The 18,433-nt window shown below is 43.9% G+C and overlaps 1 protein-coding gene across 1 annotated transcript in view; it reads right to left on the bottom strand.

The window, feature by feature from the left end:
- Window positions 1–18,433, bottom strand: part of CABCOCO1 (ciliary associated calcium binding coiled-coil 1) — a 45,899-nt gene that overhangs the window by 6,223 nt on the left and 21,243 nt on the right. The window contains exon 6 of the mRNA XM_081954110.1: window positions 141–293. Coding sequence (XP_081810236.1) covers window positions 141–293 — 153 coding nt within the window. The remainder of the gene's footprint in view (window positions 1–140; window positions 294–18,433) is intronic.

The following is an 18,433-nucleotide window of genomic DNA, read 5'->3' as shown; positions in this document are numbered from 1 at the left end:
TCCAAGCTTCATAAGGTAACAAACGGGGCAGCCTCTCAGTTAAAACTGCCTCCTGGGAAGGGATGCCAAGGGGAAGAAAAAAAAAGAGTTCAGTGATGGCAAGGTGGCATTTTGCTTTCTTCCCAGAGACCTCCACTTACCTTCTCCTCCTCCTCCTCCTCCTCCTCCTCCTCTTCCTCCTCTTCCTCCCCTGCAGTCAGAGCTACGAACTTGAAATAGATGTCGCTGGGCAAGCCTTCTTCCAAGGGGGCAGGGAAAGGGGCCTTGGCGGGCTTGACTAGTTCCACCACTTTCTGTTAAGAAGAAATAAAATGGGGGGGGGGGGAGAAGCAAGAGAGATTTACAGAAGAGCAATGCAACCCATGGGCACCATTTGCTGATGGCTTTTTGAAGAAACGAAGCCAAAGGCCCAGGCAGATCGCGCCGTCTCTTTGGTTACTCTTCCCAAGTGCTGGAAGCCTCCCTGACATCCTTCTCACACCTGCTCTCCAGGTTTGGTAACTAGCAACTGTTTTGTCAGAGGGGGGAGCCGGATCTGCTCAACCACCATGGCAAAATAGGTTGTAAAATCAAGCAAGACTCAACAACCGCAACACTTAGCATCCCATTCCCAATTGTGGTCATAGGTTGAGGGCTACTTGTACTCTGAACCACCAATGTGAAGGGCAGAAGCCTCATCCGAGGTTACCCTGTGCCCAAAGACCTCCCTCAAGCCCCGCCCCCTAAAGGGACAGTGGGAGACATCAGAGAGATCCGTTCCTCTCTCTGGGCCAGGGGTCGGCAACCTTAAACACTCAAAGAGCCACAAAGGTCCTAACCGGAAGCCCCCCATTCAATTCTGGAGCCGACAGGAAGTCCGTTTCCCCCACCATAGAGTCTCATCCCAGCATGGTGTCCTTTTTCCTCTACCTGTCCTAACCTAAAGCCCTATCAATTGTGGAGCCAACCAGCAATAGGGAGCCGCAGCAGAGGGATGAAAGAGCTACATGTGGCTCCAGAGCTGGGTTGCTGACCCCTGCTTTGGGCGATCTGGCAAAACCCAATTTGTGGGGCCTTAAAGAAGCCGAGAGTGCTCAGGTTCAACCGCCTGTGTCTCAAAACAGGAAACCAAATGCAACCGTTCAAACTTGTGGCGAAGTGGAGACCTTTGTTGGAAGGGCAAATGACTGAACACAGGTGATGCTGGGAGAAAGGATACAGCTGGGCCATAAATGCCCCAGCAGCCTCCATCCTTCTTTAAGCACACGACTCCCTGACCTTTTCCCTTGCTGGGGTGTTCCGAGCGCTCCCCCACTCCCTCATTTTTGCTTGTTCCCAATGGCTTCTCAATTGTTTTGGCTTGGCAGCTGAATTCAGTTGCCACTCAGAAAGTCCAGCAAATTCAGTCCCAAACATGGCTCGTAAGCGCCCTCCCCATGTGGTGGGTCCCAATGATTCTGTGCACAGAATTTTCCTGGTGTTGGTCAGTCTCTTCCGTCAGCTCCTCATTCAGACAACCATTTAATCACAGAAAGGAGCCTGTTTTGTTCATCTCTGCAGCATTCGGACAGGTTTTAAATGCACTTGTAGTTTCAATTTACGATAAAAAGGAAGCCTCTTGTTGGCAGCAGAGATTTCTGAATAAAAGTGAGCTTTGGGGACAGAATGTTGTCATCCGGCAATGCTGATTTCTTTTTATATTCTGCATTCCTAACAAGTCGAAGAGAAAACCAGCATGAATGAATTGTGAAGAGAGCCTCGAGCCAAACGTATTTAAATGAATCTTTCTGATGCAATGCTTTTCTTTAAGCAGTACAATTAAGGCGTTGTATTTCCTTTAAGCAAAACCTCATGTATACCATTACCATTGATTATATCGCGAAAACTATTTAAAACCGAGGAGACAAGGTCAGCATTACAATCCTGCTTTTATTTTAAAGTTACTCCTTCCCCCCCGCCCCAAGAGAAATGTATTGTTTGTTCAGCATGGGAGGGGCTTTAAGGGAACGAAGCTCACATATAACATTCTAAGAAAATCCATCCTGCTAATTTATTTAATGGCTGAGACACAGGCACCTGCCCACCCCTTTTGCGGAATGCTTTCCCCCCTCCCTTGGCCATTTGTCACATGTCCCATTTCGAACAGAAGAGAACCCATGCTGGATCACTGGGTTCTGCAAATCTCCCTCTTCGGCCAACCCCAGACCGACCTCTGTGTTCCAATAACAGCAACAAAGAAGCTGCCACACAGTTCCGGAAAGCCCTTTTAGCAATCTCCACTGCAGATACCAGCCTAGACCGCATGATCTCAGCACGTTTAAGATGGGTGGACTTCAACTCCCACAGTGGTGGGATTCAGCCGGTTTGGGCGAACTGCTAGTTAAATTGTGGCTGTCCCCTCCTCTCCCCTCCCCTTCCAGGAGTCCCCACGCATCCCATTTTGGCTCCCACGTAAGTGCAGGGAGGCCTACTAGGCCCAAAACGGAGCGTGGGGGGGGGGTGTATGCGGTGTTCCCCACCCAAAGCCCATTTTTGCTCCCAGGAGGTTACAGGGAGGCCCACTAGGCCCAAAACGGGGTGTGAGGAGGCAGTGCATCCCCCCCCCCACGTAGCCCATTTTTGCTCCCGAGGGGATGCAGGAGACCAAGTGTTGTCTGTCACACCCCCTGTCCATGCTCACCACGGCCATGCCCACCCAACCGGTCATTAGGGCAGAGAACCGGTTGTTAAATTATTTGAATCCCACCCAGTTGCCATGTTTAAAGAAAACTGATTTACACCAACAGGTTAAGGCATGGCTGATTGGGGAATCCTGGGAGTTGAGGGAGTCCCACCTCCCTCCCAATTGATGCATCTCAATATTAGCAAAGCAATTTCACCCATCGCTTTGCTTCCTTGGTTTGAGAATCTTTTAAGTCACTGGCTGCCCTGAATTCCAAATTCTACTACAGCTTACACCTCCAGGAGAAGATTTGTGGACAGCCATGAGTTTTCCATCCATTGGCATATTCCTCCAGGGGTGGAAGCACATCCCAGGGATTTCGGAATAGTTTCCCTTGCGGAATCAGAGGGTTTCTTGCTTCCTCCTCACCCTCAAAAGCTACATGTGGGCCTTTGTCCTGCCTTGCCTTGAGCCATACTTGCAAGGACCCAAGAGAGGAGCTGTGATCAGCCTGCAGGGTAAAAAGGAAAGCCTTGCAGCTTGGATTCTCAGAAAGGCCCATGTCAATCAAGCACACATGCAGAAAGATTGGATCCTTTGGAGACTGGAGTCAGAAGCCTGTAAGTCAAGGTGAGCATTTCAGCAGCATCGGTGGTGGGTTGCAGGCAGTGTGCCCCGGTACGGGTGTACTGGTGCCTGGTTGGAGCACCTGGTACCGTTCCGGTACGGTGCTCCGGACGGCTCACATGCCCGTCCGAACTCCTTACCTGTATTTGAGCTCTTTGGCGCTTTCGCGCACGCACACGGAGCACACGGGGCTTGCGCAATGCTCCATCGAGCAGCTGGAGCATCACAGAGGCTCGAGGAGGCGGCGCAAGAGGTAAGGATGCATGCGCATGCTGCACATGTTCATGTGGTGGATGCTGGGCCCCATTGCAATCGTACCGGTTGCAACGTACTGGTTGCAACGGGATCCAGAACCCACCATTGAGCAGCATCTAATAGTAGAAGCTTCCCCTAAAATCCATGGGAAATCCATATGAATGAGGCACAGAAGAACCTTTTGCCTTAGAAATCTGATGCTTTGGGCAGAAATAGGAAACTAGTTGTTGGAAGAAATGTCTATCTGGGTTCAGTTCCAAGTGGGGAAAGGACACTGGAAACATGGAGGCTGTTTGGAAAGATGGTTTAATGATGGACAGGACCACATGGCTTGAGTTCCTCAGAAGGAAAGGGCAGAGATGCCCGAGAGAGCCTGAGTTTTATGCTCTCTCCTGGGCTTTGAATTTCCTGGGGCACAGGAAGAGTATCCTGATTGATTGCTGTCAGAGGTCATAGCAAGTTTTGTAGGTTGTGTGCTAATTTTGGTTGAAACTTGGTGGGTGGTTCAATGAAGGGCAATGAGGTGGGGTAGATCTTGGTTATGTAGAATAGGCTAGCTCAGGCCTTAATGGCCCATTGACAAAGGGGGGAGGATGAATTTCTGCCTCCCTTTTAGAGGGAAATATTCTGCCTTTTTAATATTTCCTAAAATATTTCATTTTCTAGGAGAGGTCGGTGTTAATTTCCTACACAGTCTAGTCAAGTAGTCTTATTGAGTTTTTCTTTCTTTCTTTGTGCAATGCTAAATTAACTCTACTTGTGTTTTAATTCTCTATACAGTTTGGAATTCCTTCTGTGATGCAGCTTTTTATGCACTGATTTCATTTAGAATCCCCTCATAGTCTCATAGTTGTAATGAAATTGCAACATCTCCCATCTTCCAGGGAGGCTGTGTTATTTGCAGATGATGGTGGCCATGCTGGAACCTGCTTGGAGCAGCACAGAGCGGAGAAAACTGGGATGCTCAGAATGCGATTCCTAGAGAGGAGAGCTGACGTCGTGACGGCATGACGTGCGATCTTGGGGCTCCGAGATCACAGTCAAATTTCTGCCGCTGGACGGTCCATTTGGATTTAAACCATCCTGCAGGGACAGTGATTGAGAAGGGCACCTCCTGCTGATCTCAGGGATACCACAAAGTCCCTGAAAGATCCAGGAATAGCCCTTTTTTCCGGTGACAGAAACGCAGCGAATAAAGCTGCTGAAGTTGGGACAGTTCCGGAATGGGAAGAAAGCGAAAAGACAAAGTGTGTCGAATTGGTGAGGAAATTTTATTATTAGAGGAAGAGACTACCCAAGAAAAAAAATAAGTTAAGTTAAGATTGAAGACAGAAGACTGTAGGTGGTGAGATTGATCTGCATTGAACTTAGTGTGTTATCCAGTTTCTAATTTTTTTTTTTCACGGATGGAACTTTTGCAGGGGCTCCCTATTTTTTAAACTGAATGGATTAATTCTTTCTTCTTCTTTTTTCACTTTTGCTTATACCTATGGATTAAAATTCTCCTTTTTTATAATGCTTGATTTGATTGATTGGATTGTTTTTGATAAGTTAAGGGTTAAGGGTTTTGAAATTCAAAATCTATTAGTTGTGACAGAGAGAATTGAAAAGAGATTGGAGAATATGGAATACAAAACAGAAAAATCTGATAGAGAAACTGAGGATTTTTACCAAATGAAGAAAGTGGAGGACAGAGTTCAAAAGATGGAAGAAAAAAATGAGCAAAGAGATAAGAAAACTGTGGATTCTGACAACAAACTGAGCATGGTTGGCAATGGCAAGAGTGGAATATGGAAAGGGGAGATGGATGGATTGGAACTCTACCCCAGACTTCAAAGCACAGAAGAAGAAAAGAGAGAAAAATTGACAGAGATAAGGAGAGAAATCTTGACAGAAGGACTAGCGATAACCAAAGATAAGCTGATGGAAAGAGCAGATGTTGGGTTTCAAGCTTTTATGAGATACGAAAGGAATAACATGTTGCCAAGAGAAGTTTATACAAGATTTATTAAGAAAGTAACTAGAACATCAATGCTACAAATGGCAAGAGATATAAGACCATACTATTACTGGAAAAATATAGATTGATGCAATGAAAATGTATAATAAAAACTAAGCTAAATTTAGTTTACTAGTAGTCTGTATAAAATGAAGCGACAATAGCTATAGTTAAATAATGATTAATAATGATAACAATACATATAGATATATTAGTTTGATAATATGAAATTTTATATAAACAACACATGGAGATTATGAGAGGAAGTTTAAAAGTTTTATCTAGAATATGTTATAAAGATGTATTGTGATTGGATGATTTTAAGATGATTTAATGGAACGTTATCATATAATCCTATTCTAGATTTTGAATATTATATATATAAAAGGATGTAAAAACAATTATAGTCAAATTAAGGTTGAGATATAATAATTGTGATATACATGAATATGGGTGAATTTAAAATATGCCTTTTGATATGAAAAGCAGGTGGTGAGTATGGAAGAGATGCATGGAAATACCGTAACCAACTGACACCCTTTCTACAATTTGTAATGGAAGATGCTTTTTTTATTTTTATTTTTATGTTTGTTTGTCTTTGTTCAAAAACAAATAAAAATTGTTTAAGCAGAATGTGATTCCTATAAAAAAGAGCTCTTGACATGAATCAAAAGCAGCAGATGAAATAAATACTCGCAGTAACCGGTGATATTCAGGGCAAAGTACAAATATTTAGGTTAGTGGCTGGGAAACGATTGGAAAGGAAGGAGAGAGAAACCATCGTTAAACAGTCTTTCTGCTATATTCTCTCTCTCTCTCTCTCTCTCTCTCTCTCTCTCTCTCTCTCTCGCTATCATCTATCTATCTGCTTGCTTTTTCTTACTTGTGCTTTGTACCTTAACGTTTCTGAAAAATCTGTTAAAAGCTTAAATGATTATTTAAAAAGCCACTGGTTTCTAAGAAGTGAGATTATAAACCACATCATTTAGTCTGGATGAGGATAGTTTTTGCCAAGCTTGCTCAATTATTTGCAAGCTCTATGTGCTAACTACACATTTCTGTTTGGGGAGAGTAAAAGAGTATTCAGACACGTCTGGGCTCGTTCAAAGGATTAATACAATAAAGTGCTGTGACTCATGAGTTATCAAGGAGATGTTTATGTAATATTAAAATCTGCTCCTGATCTGCAGATAGCAAGCGTTTTATTCTCTCTGCTGCCTCTTCAATTCAGATCCATATTTGCCTCCCACCTACAAAGCCCAGATGGAATAGCTTGGCCAATTCTCTGCCTTCTAGATAGACACCCCTGTGTTCTGAAGCTTGATTTCAAAACAATGAGGGCTAGAAACTTTTCCAAAACAAAATGAGCGCTTGAAAACAGCCTGTGGCCACACACATATGTTTAGGAATTATTCTATGTACGCAGCTTCTGTTGCTCCTCCATTTTTAAAATTACAGATACATAAAGCACCACTGATTTTTTTTCCTGGTCTCCTGAAGACCATGATCAGCACAAATGAATTTTAATGTTATCAAACATATCCCTACAACAAAATCACTTATTGCCTGTATTTTAATTATGAAATTGTAATCACAATCCAATTTTTTTTTGCATCTGCTGGTTCAAAGGTACAAAGAATCATTGAAAGTGCAAACATCTCTATTAGTGAGTATCAACATACAATTTTAAGAAATGTTCGCCAGCAGCTCAACCATCTAGTTTCTATTTCCTCCCTCCATATTTAAACCATTAATTACTACCATAAAAAACACCATCAATGTGACAGTACATTCTCTGAGATTTCAGATATTAAATAGTTTTGAAATGTTCTTCCCCTATCCAAATGGCTGTTTCCCTTCTGCACTGTGTCTCCTCCTCCTCCGCTGTTCAACTAAAGAATCTTCCTTTACCCTCAAGATCTATCCTTCTTCTCCCCAAAAGGACGGTCTTAGCTTCCCCCCTTGATGCTCCATCCAGATTGGGTCATACAAAGAGCCCCACCTCTGCTCTGATATTGTCCCTGCCAGATTTATCTCCCTCTTTTCAACTGGCCTATTCTGCATCTGGATCCTCCAAGGACCACAACTGGACCAGCATTAAAGACAGTCTGCTGCCACCATTGCTTGCCCCAGCCGGTCTGGCATCTGATGGGGATCCTGGAAAATGCAGTCCCACACATCTGGAAGGAGCCCAGGATGGGAAATGCTGAGGTTGACCTTCCAAAGTTTGTTCTGGACTTCTGAGTCTTCACCGGCACCATCCAAGGTGCCCAAAGGCAGCTCCTTTCCAGCAAAAGCATGAAGCAGTTCTAGCTCTTTAGTCGAAAGAAACCCGTGTAGGCAAATAAACTTTAAGAATCTTAAAACTAGAAGTAGCAGGACACATTTTTTTCAAAATTACAGAAACTGCACGTGAGAGTTTATTTTATAAATATTATGCTTTTAGCTAAATGTGTGCTCAACAAAAAGATGTAAAGGTTGTAATGCAGGGGTGTCCAAACTTGAGAACTTTAAGACTTGTGGACTTCAACTCCCAGAATTCCCCAGCCAGCATGGCTGGCTGGGGAATTCTGGGAATTGAAGTCCACAAGTCTTAAAGTTCCCAAGTTTGGACACCCCTGTTGTAATGGGATGCTGTGTGACAGCAGATACGGTGGGCAAAGTGTTCTGGCGCAGAGTCTCACTTTCTGTTTAAACCACCGTCCTTCTTCAGGCTGCAAATTCAATTACTGACTTTATACCAAATCCAACCCAGCTACAGAAACCAGCAAGTGGAGGGGTATGCAATTCTGGGTTTTTGTTTTTTTTCCTTTTACATTCCAAAATAGATGTGATTGTGTGAAGAAATTGGTTGTGAATATTCCTTGCCTGTGAAGAGCAATGAATCTCATCCTATTTCCATATTTCTAATTAACACCAACTTAAAAATAAAACTCATGCCATAGCCCACTTTAATCAAAACGGGGAAATGCAAAATTCATTTGATCAGAAAACTGACTAGTGGTGATTTGAGAGACTTCCATTTTTCACGTCTGAATTGCTAAAATTAAGTTATTCATGTGCACTTCTCTCTCCTGCAATCTAGTGGGGAGAGACTGAAATTTTAGATGTTTCTGGATTTTATCCCTGGATAAAATCTGAAGGCTCTGAATGGTCCCAATAGAGACATTTTTGCACCTTGCAGCTCCCAGATTCTCCTTCCCTTGAAGACTCACTGAACATACCCAGTCGTGAGAACCCCCCCCCCCCCTGACAAGTGTTTCAGTACCCTTCTCTGTAAAGTCCTTTAAAACCCAAAAGATGCCGTGTGCCCACTTAGTTCCTCTGATGTTTTGGTCACCACGCTATAAAAAAGATGTTGAGAGTCTAGAAAAAGTGCAGAGGAGAGCAACCAGGGTGATTGGGGGACTGAAGACTTAAAACATATGGTGAACGGTTGCAGGAACTGGGTATGGCTAGTCTAGTGAAGAGAAGGACCAGGGGAGACATGACAGCAGTGGTCCAATATTTGAGAAGCTATTTTCCAAAGCACCTGAACGCCAGACAATGAATAACGGATGGAAACTGATCGAGGAGAGATTCAACCTAAAAACAAGGAGGAATTTTCTGAACAATGAGAACAATCAATCAATGGAATAGACGTTGCCTTCAGAAGTTGTGGGAGCTTCATCACATGAGACTTTCAAGAAGAGACTGGACTGCCATTTTTCAGAAGGTTGAGCAGGGGGTTGGACTAGATCACCTACAGGGTCCCTCCCAACTCTGTCAATCTGTCTATCTGTCTGAGAAATCATGGAGAAGGACAATCTTTCAGCTCCTGGATGCAGTCCACTTCAGCGCAAGAAATAAAAAGTGTGCGAGGAAAGTGAAGCCAGAAAATGACCTGCCTGGTGCAGCTGTTCACACGAAAGCAATGGTGGAGCCACAGTTCCCCATATCCTATCCCTGCTCTTCTGCCATCATTCCACTCCTCTGATAAACAGATGGTTGCATCAAGTAAGTACATTCCTTCCAACCAAATATGGAGCATGAGGTTATTACAGGGGGATAAACAAAACAAAGCTAATACGTTTTTGAAAAGGGAGAAGATTCTTCTTCCATCTTACATGTCTGTCTGCAAAGTGCTTGGAAGCTGTATAGCCATATCAGACCTGAAATGAATGCCCAGAATGGCTTTCTCGGGGAATCCAAGGCTCTGATGCAATGTATTGTGAATCTAATCAGTGCACGTTCCATTTCAAACTAGTTCCAGAAGATCCAATAAAATCACCCCAAGAATCAGACTGGCCAATGGTGGCAAAGGATCAAATTATCTCCCCACACACGTTAAGTTTTAGAATGTATTTATTCCAAATGAGCAAGATGACAAAACTGAGATAGCAAACTAACCTGGAGGTTTGTTTTCTTGGATGCATCATGGCAATTGGACAGCAACTTTATTACTCAACCTCTCCTGCAACTAAGAAACTGAGCCTAGCCTGAGCTAGGATACCTCCAAACTCTAAGCCAGGGTTGGCAAACCTTTTTAGCACTGAGTGCCAAAATGGGAGTGCATGTGCACACGTGCGGCAGCACCGGAAACTGGAAGAGCAGGTCCCTGGTGTGCCTGCACGAGCACACTGGAAACCAGAAGAGGAGTTCCTCAGGGCGCATGTGCGCACCAAGAAGCTGAGCTTCCTGTTTCCGGCATGTGCATGTGCACCAGTCACCTGGTCTTCCAGTTTCTGGCATGCATGTGCACGCGAAGACCACCTGGCTGCTGCACATGTGCATGGCGGAACCCGGAAGAGCAACAGGTGATGACTGGCATGCCCAGGGAGATGGGTCTGCATGCCACTTCTGGCATGTGTGCCACAGGTTCGCCATCACTGCTCTAAGCTATGGAAAGTGAAAACTCCTGACCTGCAACTCAGCTAGGGCAACCATCCTTGGCTCCTAGGGGAATGTTGATGGCAGGTGGATTTCAATGTGTGTTTGAACTCAAGATCCTCCAACAAAAGGTTACCAATAAACAATGGATAATTTTAAGAAGCAAATATTTTGTTTCCTTCTTCTCTGTCAGAGATGAGCAGGCTGAGCTGGAAGAGGGAGTTAAAAGTGTCATCAGTTTGGAGTCATTGCTTTGCCATAATAACCAAGGTCCAGCCCCCCTTGAATTCTGTTGACCCTTATCTAGTGCCAATGTAGATTTGACCCTTAGCTGACTAGATTCTTGTGTACAAGTAGCAATAATAAACTCTTCTGTGCTTTGAACTTAACTCTTGCTCCTGGTTATTTGCACCTGACATTCTCCCACCTTTCAGCTTGATGAGATTTCATAAAAATAGGACAAGGGACAGTTGCCTCCACTTTTCCACACTGCCTTCTTTGAGACCCTCAAGTGGGTCTCTAAATGAGAGCCAGGCAAGCTGTGTTTATTATGGTATGTTCTTTGGATCTCCTTTACATTAAAAATCCCAGGCTCCATAATATTACTGCTATGCAAAATAAAATCACCCTAGTTGTCATACACAATCTCCATCAAAATGTCCCAAATGAAGACACTACCAATAATTCTGACAAATGGCCTAAAGGACAGGAGATAGCAGAGCAACTGTGGGCCTGATTGCCATCTCTAAATATTCTAGTGCATAAAGGGAGGTTGCTTTGTCTCCATCTAGTGACCAAGTTGGGTGAAATTGACATAAAACCAACAGGCATCTGTGGAAGGAGGGGAGCATCTATGCAAAAGAACTGGGTCGCAAGGAAGATTTTGAGAGTAAAGCAGGTCATGAATGAAAACATGAATAGTCTTATAAAACAGAGACCTGTCAAGTTGGATGTGTATGGATCAAGTCTATATTTATAATGTGTATCCTCCGTCTCTTTCCTCTCATTATCTTCACAGAAAAGGATAAATTATTATACTCTCTTAGAGTAATTCTGCATTTTGTGACATACAATGAGATGAACAGGAATGCTGAGATCTGGGGACAGGTGTGATTCCAGTTGGACTGGCTGGTTCCTGGCTCAGAGTTGGTGGCTCGTGAGCCACTCAAGAGCGTTTCCACAGATGACCACGGGGGTCACAGCCAACTCCCTGGACAGCAGAAACAGGCAGAGACATCCAGGAACATAGTTTCAGTTACAGTTGCTTTAATGATTTGACAGAGTGAGCTCCCATTACTTGTCCCAGCTTCTGCCAACCTAGCAGTTAGAAAGCATGTAAAATGCAAGTAGAAAAATAGGGACCACTTTGGTGGGAAGGTAACAGCATTCCGTGCACCTTTGGCATTGAGTCATGCTGGCCACATGACCACAGAGACATCTTGGGACAGTGCTGCCACTTCAGCTTTGAAACAGAGATGAGCACCGCCCCCTAGAGTCTGGAACAACTAGCACATATGTGCAAGGAGAACCTTTATCTTTTTGCAGAAGAGGACTCACTGCCAAGCTGGTTAAGAAGAAGCAATCTCTTGCCACCCGGGAAAAACCTATGAAATAAATACAGCAGATCAAACACTCAAATACTTCAGCTGTCTGTATATCCATGGTCATTTTGCCACTATTTCCCATATGTAATATTCCAAAGCTTCGTTTTATTAATTTTGAGAAATTACCTACTTTATTATGTACCTGTTTAAATACTATTCCATTCCATATTCTCTTCTCCTCTCTGCTCTTCTCTTCTATTCCTATTCTAATTCCATATTCTATTCTATTCTATTCTATTCTATTCTATTCTATTCTATTCTGTTCTATACTATTCCTATTCCTATTCCCTATTCTATTTTATTCTATTCTTATTCCATCCCATCTCATCCCATCCTATCCTATCCTTCATTTGGAATAATAATCACACTATTCAAATGTCTTCTCTGTGGCATTTTAATGCCTGGAGTTAGATTCCCTGCAGCTAGTAGGAAATGCAGCGATAAGGCTAAATTGTGCCCATATTATTCCCACTGTGCAATTACATTTATTCTGGGCTTCTTTGAAAGCAAGCAGATTGTCTAATTTTAGAAGGATAGTCAGATTTGGGAGTAAGGACACAAAATACAATACTGTTTGAAGAAATGGGTATTTAAGAAAAAGTTGTATCTTGATCTTCTTTTGATTTCCAAAAGACAGATTTTAAAATATTAAACATGCAACCCCCTCACCACACAGAGATGCACCTCCATAGGCACAGCGGGGATCTTGGGGCTGGCGACCTAGCAGGAAACCTTCGGAGGACACCACACAGAACTTCCTGAGACCCCCACAAGAGGGCACTCAAGGGTCCTCCGGTTAGGCAATTTTTGCAGAACAAAGTGGCCTCTGCACATTATTTTCTAGTTTTCTGAATATTTCATTTTTAAAAACCCGAGGAAACTCACACCTCTACAAATCTCTAATAACAGATGCAGATGCAAGAATAATCCTGTGAAATGCTCTCTCTGAAGAGGGATTAGGATGGGTTAATTTATTTCCCCCTCTCTTTGCAAGGGGATTTCAAAAACTCTGCCTGAGTCCAGCAGCCAACAAGCCATCGCTCTTGGAACAATGAAAGACAACCATGAGTTAAGATGCCCTCAAGACAGGAGGCATCACAGCCAAAAATGGAGTTGACAAAGGGCACCATAAATAACCCAGGGAGAGAAACAACCTAAGAACATTACGAAGATAATATTACCAAGTGACCAAGCGCTTCAGCTTTGTTTTTGAAGAGAAGACACATTTGCCTTCCTGAAGGAGACAGACTGCAGTCCTCATGGCCCTCATCTTCTTCACAGTCTATCAAATTCATCTCATGGTCTTCTAAATTCAGTATTATGTGACATCAGGAAGTCTTTTTCGGCGGCAAGACTGTTTTTTGCACAAAAATAGAAAAATAAGGAGACTCCCTCGGAACAAGAAATAATAAATAAGATACTGACGTGTGCAGAGATGGACAGACTGACTCTAGAGTTCAAAGACAAGGGTGAGATGGAATATCACGAAATCTGGGACAAATGATACCGATGGTTAGAAATGAGGGAAAAAGGCCAGGACCTTCTTTTAACCTCCTCCATATCTATCTATCTATTTAACAATTTTAACTGTTTAATTATTTAATTATTTATATGATGTTCTTCTTGTATGGACTGTACACCACCCCGAGTCCCTTTTGGGAGAGGGGGCGGTCTATAAGCACAAATAAAAGTAAAAAGTAAAGTAAAGTAAAGTAAAGTAAGGACAGAAAAACACAGTCAAGTTAAGAATTGGAAATTAGGGTATTAAGAATGTGTGAAAGGTAGGAATTGGATATATATTTGTATGATTAGTAATTATATAAAAGAAAGGATCAACGGGCAGGTAATCTGACTGACTACACACACCTACGTAATGGATATAAAATATTTGTTGTAAGATCTAATCACTATATGGAAATGTTTATGCCAGAAATGTCGCACTACGTCCAATGTTTTTAATGTTTATCTAATAAAAAACTTTTTAAAAAAGGAAGTCTCTTTCTCACCTGAGGATGAACAGGGCAATTTTAAACTCAAGAGGAGCCCCTAACCACCCGACCCAAAAAAGCACCTTTCCCAGCATAGGGCAGTTGCAGACAAAAAAGCATCAGGCTGAATTCTGCACTGCTGGCCTTCCCTGAATCCCAGGACTATTTCCTTAATTAGAAAAGAGAGGAGAGATTTGCTGCTCTAAAAGTCAAAACATACTTAATGAGAACTTTAAACTCCTCAGGTTTCTGCATGTCGATCTTCCTCCTCCTCACATTCCTAAGCATTCCCATTGACTTATGTTTTGATAATCCAGCCAGTCAAAACCTACCCAGGATTAGCAAACCACAAATATTTAACTCTGAAGAAGCATTTCTTTTAAGGGTTCCGCTTAACAGTTGGTGTTCATATCATATATGTTGCTAGAGATCTTTTACTGAAATATTTTTTAAAAACCCATACTTGGATAAAGCTTCAGAGATCTATAAATCTAAAAGTTGATAGGTATTTTCACATTGGGTACACTATTTGCTCCTAGAATAATTTCAATTGACTAAAGTCCTCACTTAATGACTGCATTTTGGACTGGCAACTTCATTCTCAAGTGATACAACTGTTAAGTGAAACATCAGATCAGGGGTGAAATCAAGCAGGTTCTGACAGGTTCTGGGGAACCGGTAGCGGAAATTTTGAGTAGTTCAGAGAACCAGCAAATACCACCTCTGGCTGGCCCCAGAGTGGGGTGGGAATGGAGATTTTGCAGTATCCTTCCCCTGCCACGCCCATCAAGCCACACCCATAAAAACCAATAGTAAAAAGAATTTCACCACTGCATCAGATGACTGGGTCACACTTATGAGCTCAGTCCCATTTAAGGTCATCAAGCAAGTCACCCACAGTGGTGAAGTGCAAATTCACATGACCATGGAAATCTCCTATGGACCTTTTTTTTTTTTTTTTTGCTGAGAATGGGAAAAAAATGAACTGATTTATGGATTTGCTGATTTAAAAGGGTTGAATCTGGGACCATGCTGCAACTTTAAAGTGGGAGGAAAGATCATGAATTTGTTGATAACTGTTGTAAAGATCTTTTTTCTATTTGTGCCATAAACTAGGTGGCTCAGTGGCTAAGATGCTGAGCTTGTCGATCAGAAAGGTTGGCAATTTGGTGATTTGAATCCCTATAGGTCTCCTGCGTAAGCAGAGGATTGGACTAGATGACCTCCAAGGTCCCTTCTAACTCTGTTACTGTTAATAATAATAAACTATTCTTTTCTTCAGTCTCTTCCACTTCTTTTTCTTTTTTAATGTCACTCTATAAAATTTCATTCTTATCTTATAGTATATGAAAACCTTTCATAACAATTATACAATTAATACCCACAAGCAGCAGCACCTCTCTATTTAGCAAACTCCCTTCCTCCAATTTAATGCCTGTTCTTGCAGGTAAGTATTCAGCAGATTGCACTAACACAATATCTCCTAGCTTATGTTTGTATTGTCTTATACACAATGCAATTTTGTTAGGGGAGCCATAAACTCTGGGGGCATCAGAAGGGGATGAAGTTGGCAAGGTGGGACTCCCAGCCCAAGAGAATTGGCTGTCTTCACCACAGGGAGCAGCCCAGGATCTTGGAAGCAAAGGGAAGGCCCAGAACTGAAGCCCAGCATAGTCTTCCAGCCCAGCATTTCTCAATATATTCTGGAAAAAAAAAGAGTAAGGAAATAAAGGGCCAGTGTATGACCCTGGATCACTCCTTTCCCAGTTTTGAACTATTTTGGTTTCTGTGTTTTCTGTGTAAACGCTTCCTTCCTGGTCATCACACAAATTCTTTAAGAGGGAGATGAGTGGCCTGCTTTTAAGAGGGATGCACAGCGTCTTGCAGCCAAAGGTCTTTTTTAATCAATAAAGGAGAACCAGTTGTTTTTGGGAAGCACTCTTGTCTCTCCCATTCTCCCATCTGGCATGTTCTCCATCCATGGACTGGCCATGCCTGCACTGCAGAATCCCACCCTTCTAGCAGTGGTGGCAAACCTTTTTGTAAAGGCGTGCCAAAATTGTACATGTATGCATGACAGCGTGCACACCCATACCCACATTGCAATGTGCCCCCACCCACCTGCAAATGCAAGTGTGACCCCCCCACGCATGCGTGCAGAACCTCCCACATGTGCATGCACGACCCCTCCCCGTGCATGGGGGGGGAGTTTTCATCCCCCCAGGCTCAGGAGGCTTTCCTGAAGCCTGGGGAGGGCGAAAACGGCCCCTCCAGGCCTTCCAGAAGGCCGAAAATCAGCTGGCCAGTGTGCACATGTGCACTGTAGCTTGATGGCTTGCATGCTGGCAAATATGGCTTCGTGTGCCACCTGTGGCACACATGGCATAGGTTCGCCATCATGGCTCTAGCAGGTCTGATAAGGAGCAACAGTTGCAGCTGTAGCCTCCTTTAGCAAGGCCCATTGATGCTTATAAGCCAATCAATACAAATTGATCTCTTGCAGTCTGTTAGCCACTGTTTATAAGTACTGGATTATCAACTTCATTTACCTCTTTTAATGCACCAGTAACTAGTACAGCTGTTACTTTTTCAGCAATATTTCCTAGGGACGTACATTTTCCAGAACATCTGGTTCTAGATCAGTGATCAAAAATGTGTAGGTATTTTGTTGTGCTCAGAAGCCTATGAATGTGGTAGATTATTTCATTGTTCCCCCTCTTGTCCTTCCCATTGGATTGTTCGCCTCTGTTTCTTTGTGTGACTTATTTACGGGGGACTTCTGCTCCCTTCTAGTTCTGGGGAATCAGTGTTTACTCTGGAATTTTGCCTTTCCCTTGGTGCCTTTTACCCCTCCGCATCTGGCAACGCTTCTCTTTGCTTCCTCTGGTTCAATGTGATGTTGTGACGTTGCAGCCCACAATTCTCCGAGGATCCAACCCGGTCAATCCACTTTTCACCTCCGCATTATCATTGTGAATTCTGTAAAGGCCAGACCTTGCTGATCGAGCAATTTCCTTTTCTTTGTTTTGGTATATTTTTACCATGGGGTGTTGGTGATCTGAGCCAAAGGGCAGCCTTTGGTCTTCTACTGCTTGACTGAATGGAGCAGGGGTGTCAAACTCGATTTCACGGAAGGCCGCATCAGGGTTGTGTTTGACCTCGGGGGGCCGGAGTGGGTATGGCCAGGGTGGGCATGGCCAGCTTGATGTCACTCCTGTTGGTGGCGCCTGTGGTGGTCCGAGCCCTCTGCCAGCGAAAACAGGCTCCTGAGATCCATTTCTGGCTGCCACGGCCTCCTGAACCCTTTTGAATAAGCAAGCTCCTTTTTCACTGGCAGAGGGTTGCAGGAAGCTGTGGCAACCGGAAACGGAGCTCAGGATGCTGTTTTCACTGGCAAAAGCATTGTGGGCCAGTCTACTGTTTCCATGGCAGCCCCATGGCCCAGATCTAAGTACTCCCCAGGCCGGATCCAGCCCCCCGGGCCTTGAATTTGACACCCCTGGAATAGAGGCTCTCTATCGTTGCTTGCAGAGCAAATGGTCAGTCTGATTTCAGTGTGATCTGTCCAGGGCTACCTATGCACAGGGACATCACTTAGGCAGTTGGACAGCAATGATATTTATGAACTGCACTGGATTTTCTTGGCTGGACGCTCTTAACGGTCAGCAGTTTCATTTCCCCATAATACCAGAAGCAGTTTTTTCCTTCCAGGCTCCTCTTGTTAATTCGGCCACTCTGTCAACTGGCTCTTGAAACCACCTCAGAAGAGTCCAACTTCTCCTTCTTCTGTGATTGGAGCCGAGATTCAAGTTGCCCTAATACTGACTAGCTTCTCTCAGAGATGCCAAGATTGGTGCCCCCATTTTGCCTTCCTTATTTTGATTTCTGCTGTGATGCAGAGTTTTCCCTGTTTTAATTCTTTGTCTTATTTCGCTTCATTTCAGAGACTGGGCCAGGTAGCCAATCAGAGAGTTTCTTCAGGTGGAGCTCTCGCCTCACAATCAGGAGTTCGATCCTAGGTAGAGGCAGGTGTAGGGTTTCCTGCTTGGGCGGGGGGTTGGACTAGATGACCTGCAAGGTCCCCTCCAACTCTGTTAATCTGTGAGCAGCGGTTCTCAACCTGTGGGTCGCGACCCCTTTGGGGGTCGAACGACCCTTTCACAGGGGTCGCCTAAGACCATAGGAAAACACATATTTTCAATGATCTTAGGAACCGAGACACCTGCGTGCCAGTGTTTGGAGCCAGGGGAGTGGCGGCGGGGCGCTGCCTTGCAAAAGGGAGGGTCTACGTGACAGGAGTGGTGGCACAAGGACAGCCGGCGCCCAGCCAATTGTGACACAAGACGCACCAGTGGGCGGATCGGATGGGTGCGAGGCAGTGCCCTGAGAGATGGCTGGGCTGGGCTCAGTCTCCCAGCGAAAAGGGGAGAGGACGCCGGGAAGAAGGAGC

This window comes from Natrix helvetica, assembly GCF_964273705.1.
Source record: "Natrix helvetica genome assembly, chromosome: 5".
In the NCBI taxonomy this organism is placed as follows: Eukaryota; Metazoa; Chordata; class Lepidosauria; order Squamata; family Natricidae; genus Natrix; species Natrix helvetica.
This window is presented reverse-complemented; position numbering and strand designations above follow the sequence as displayed.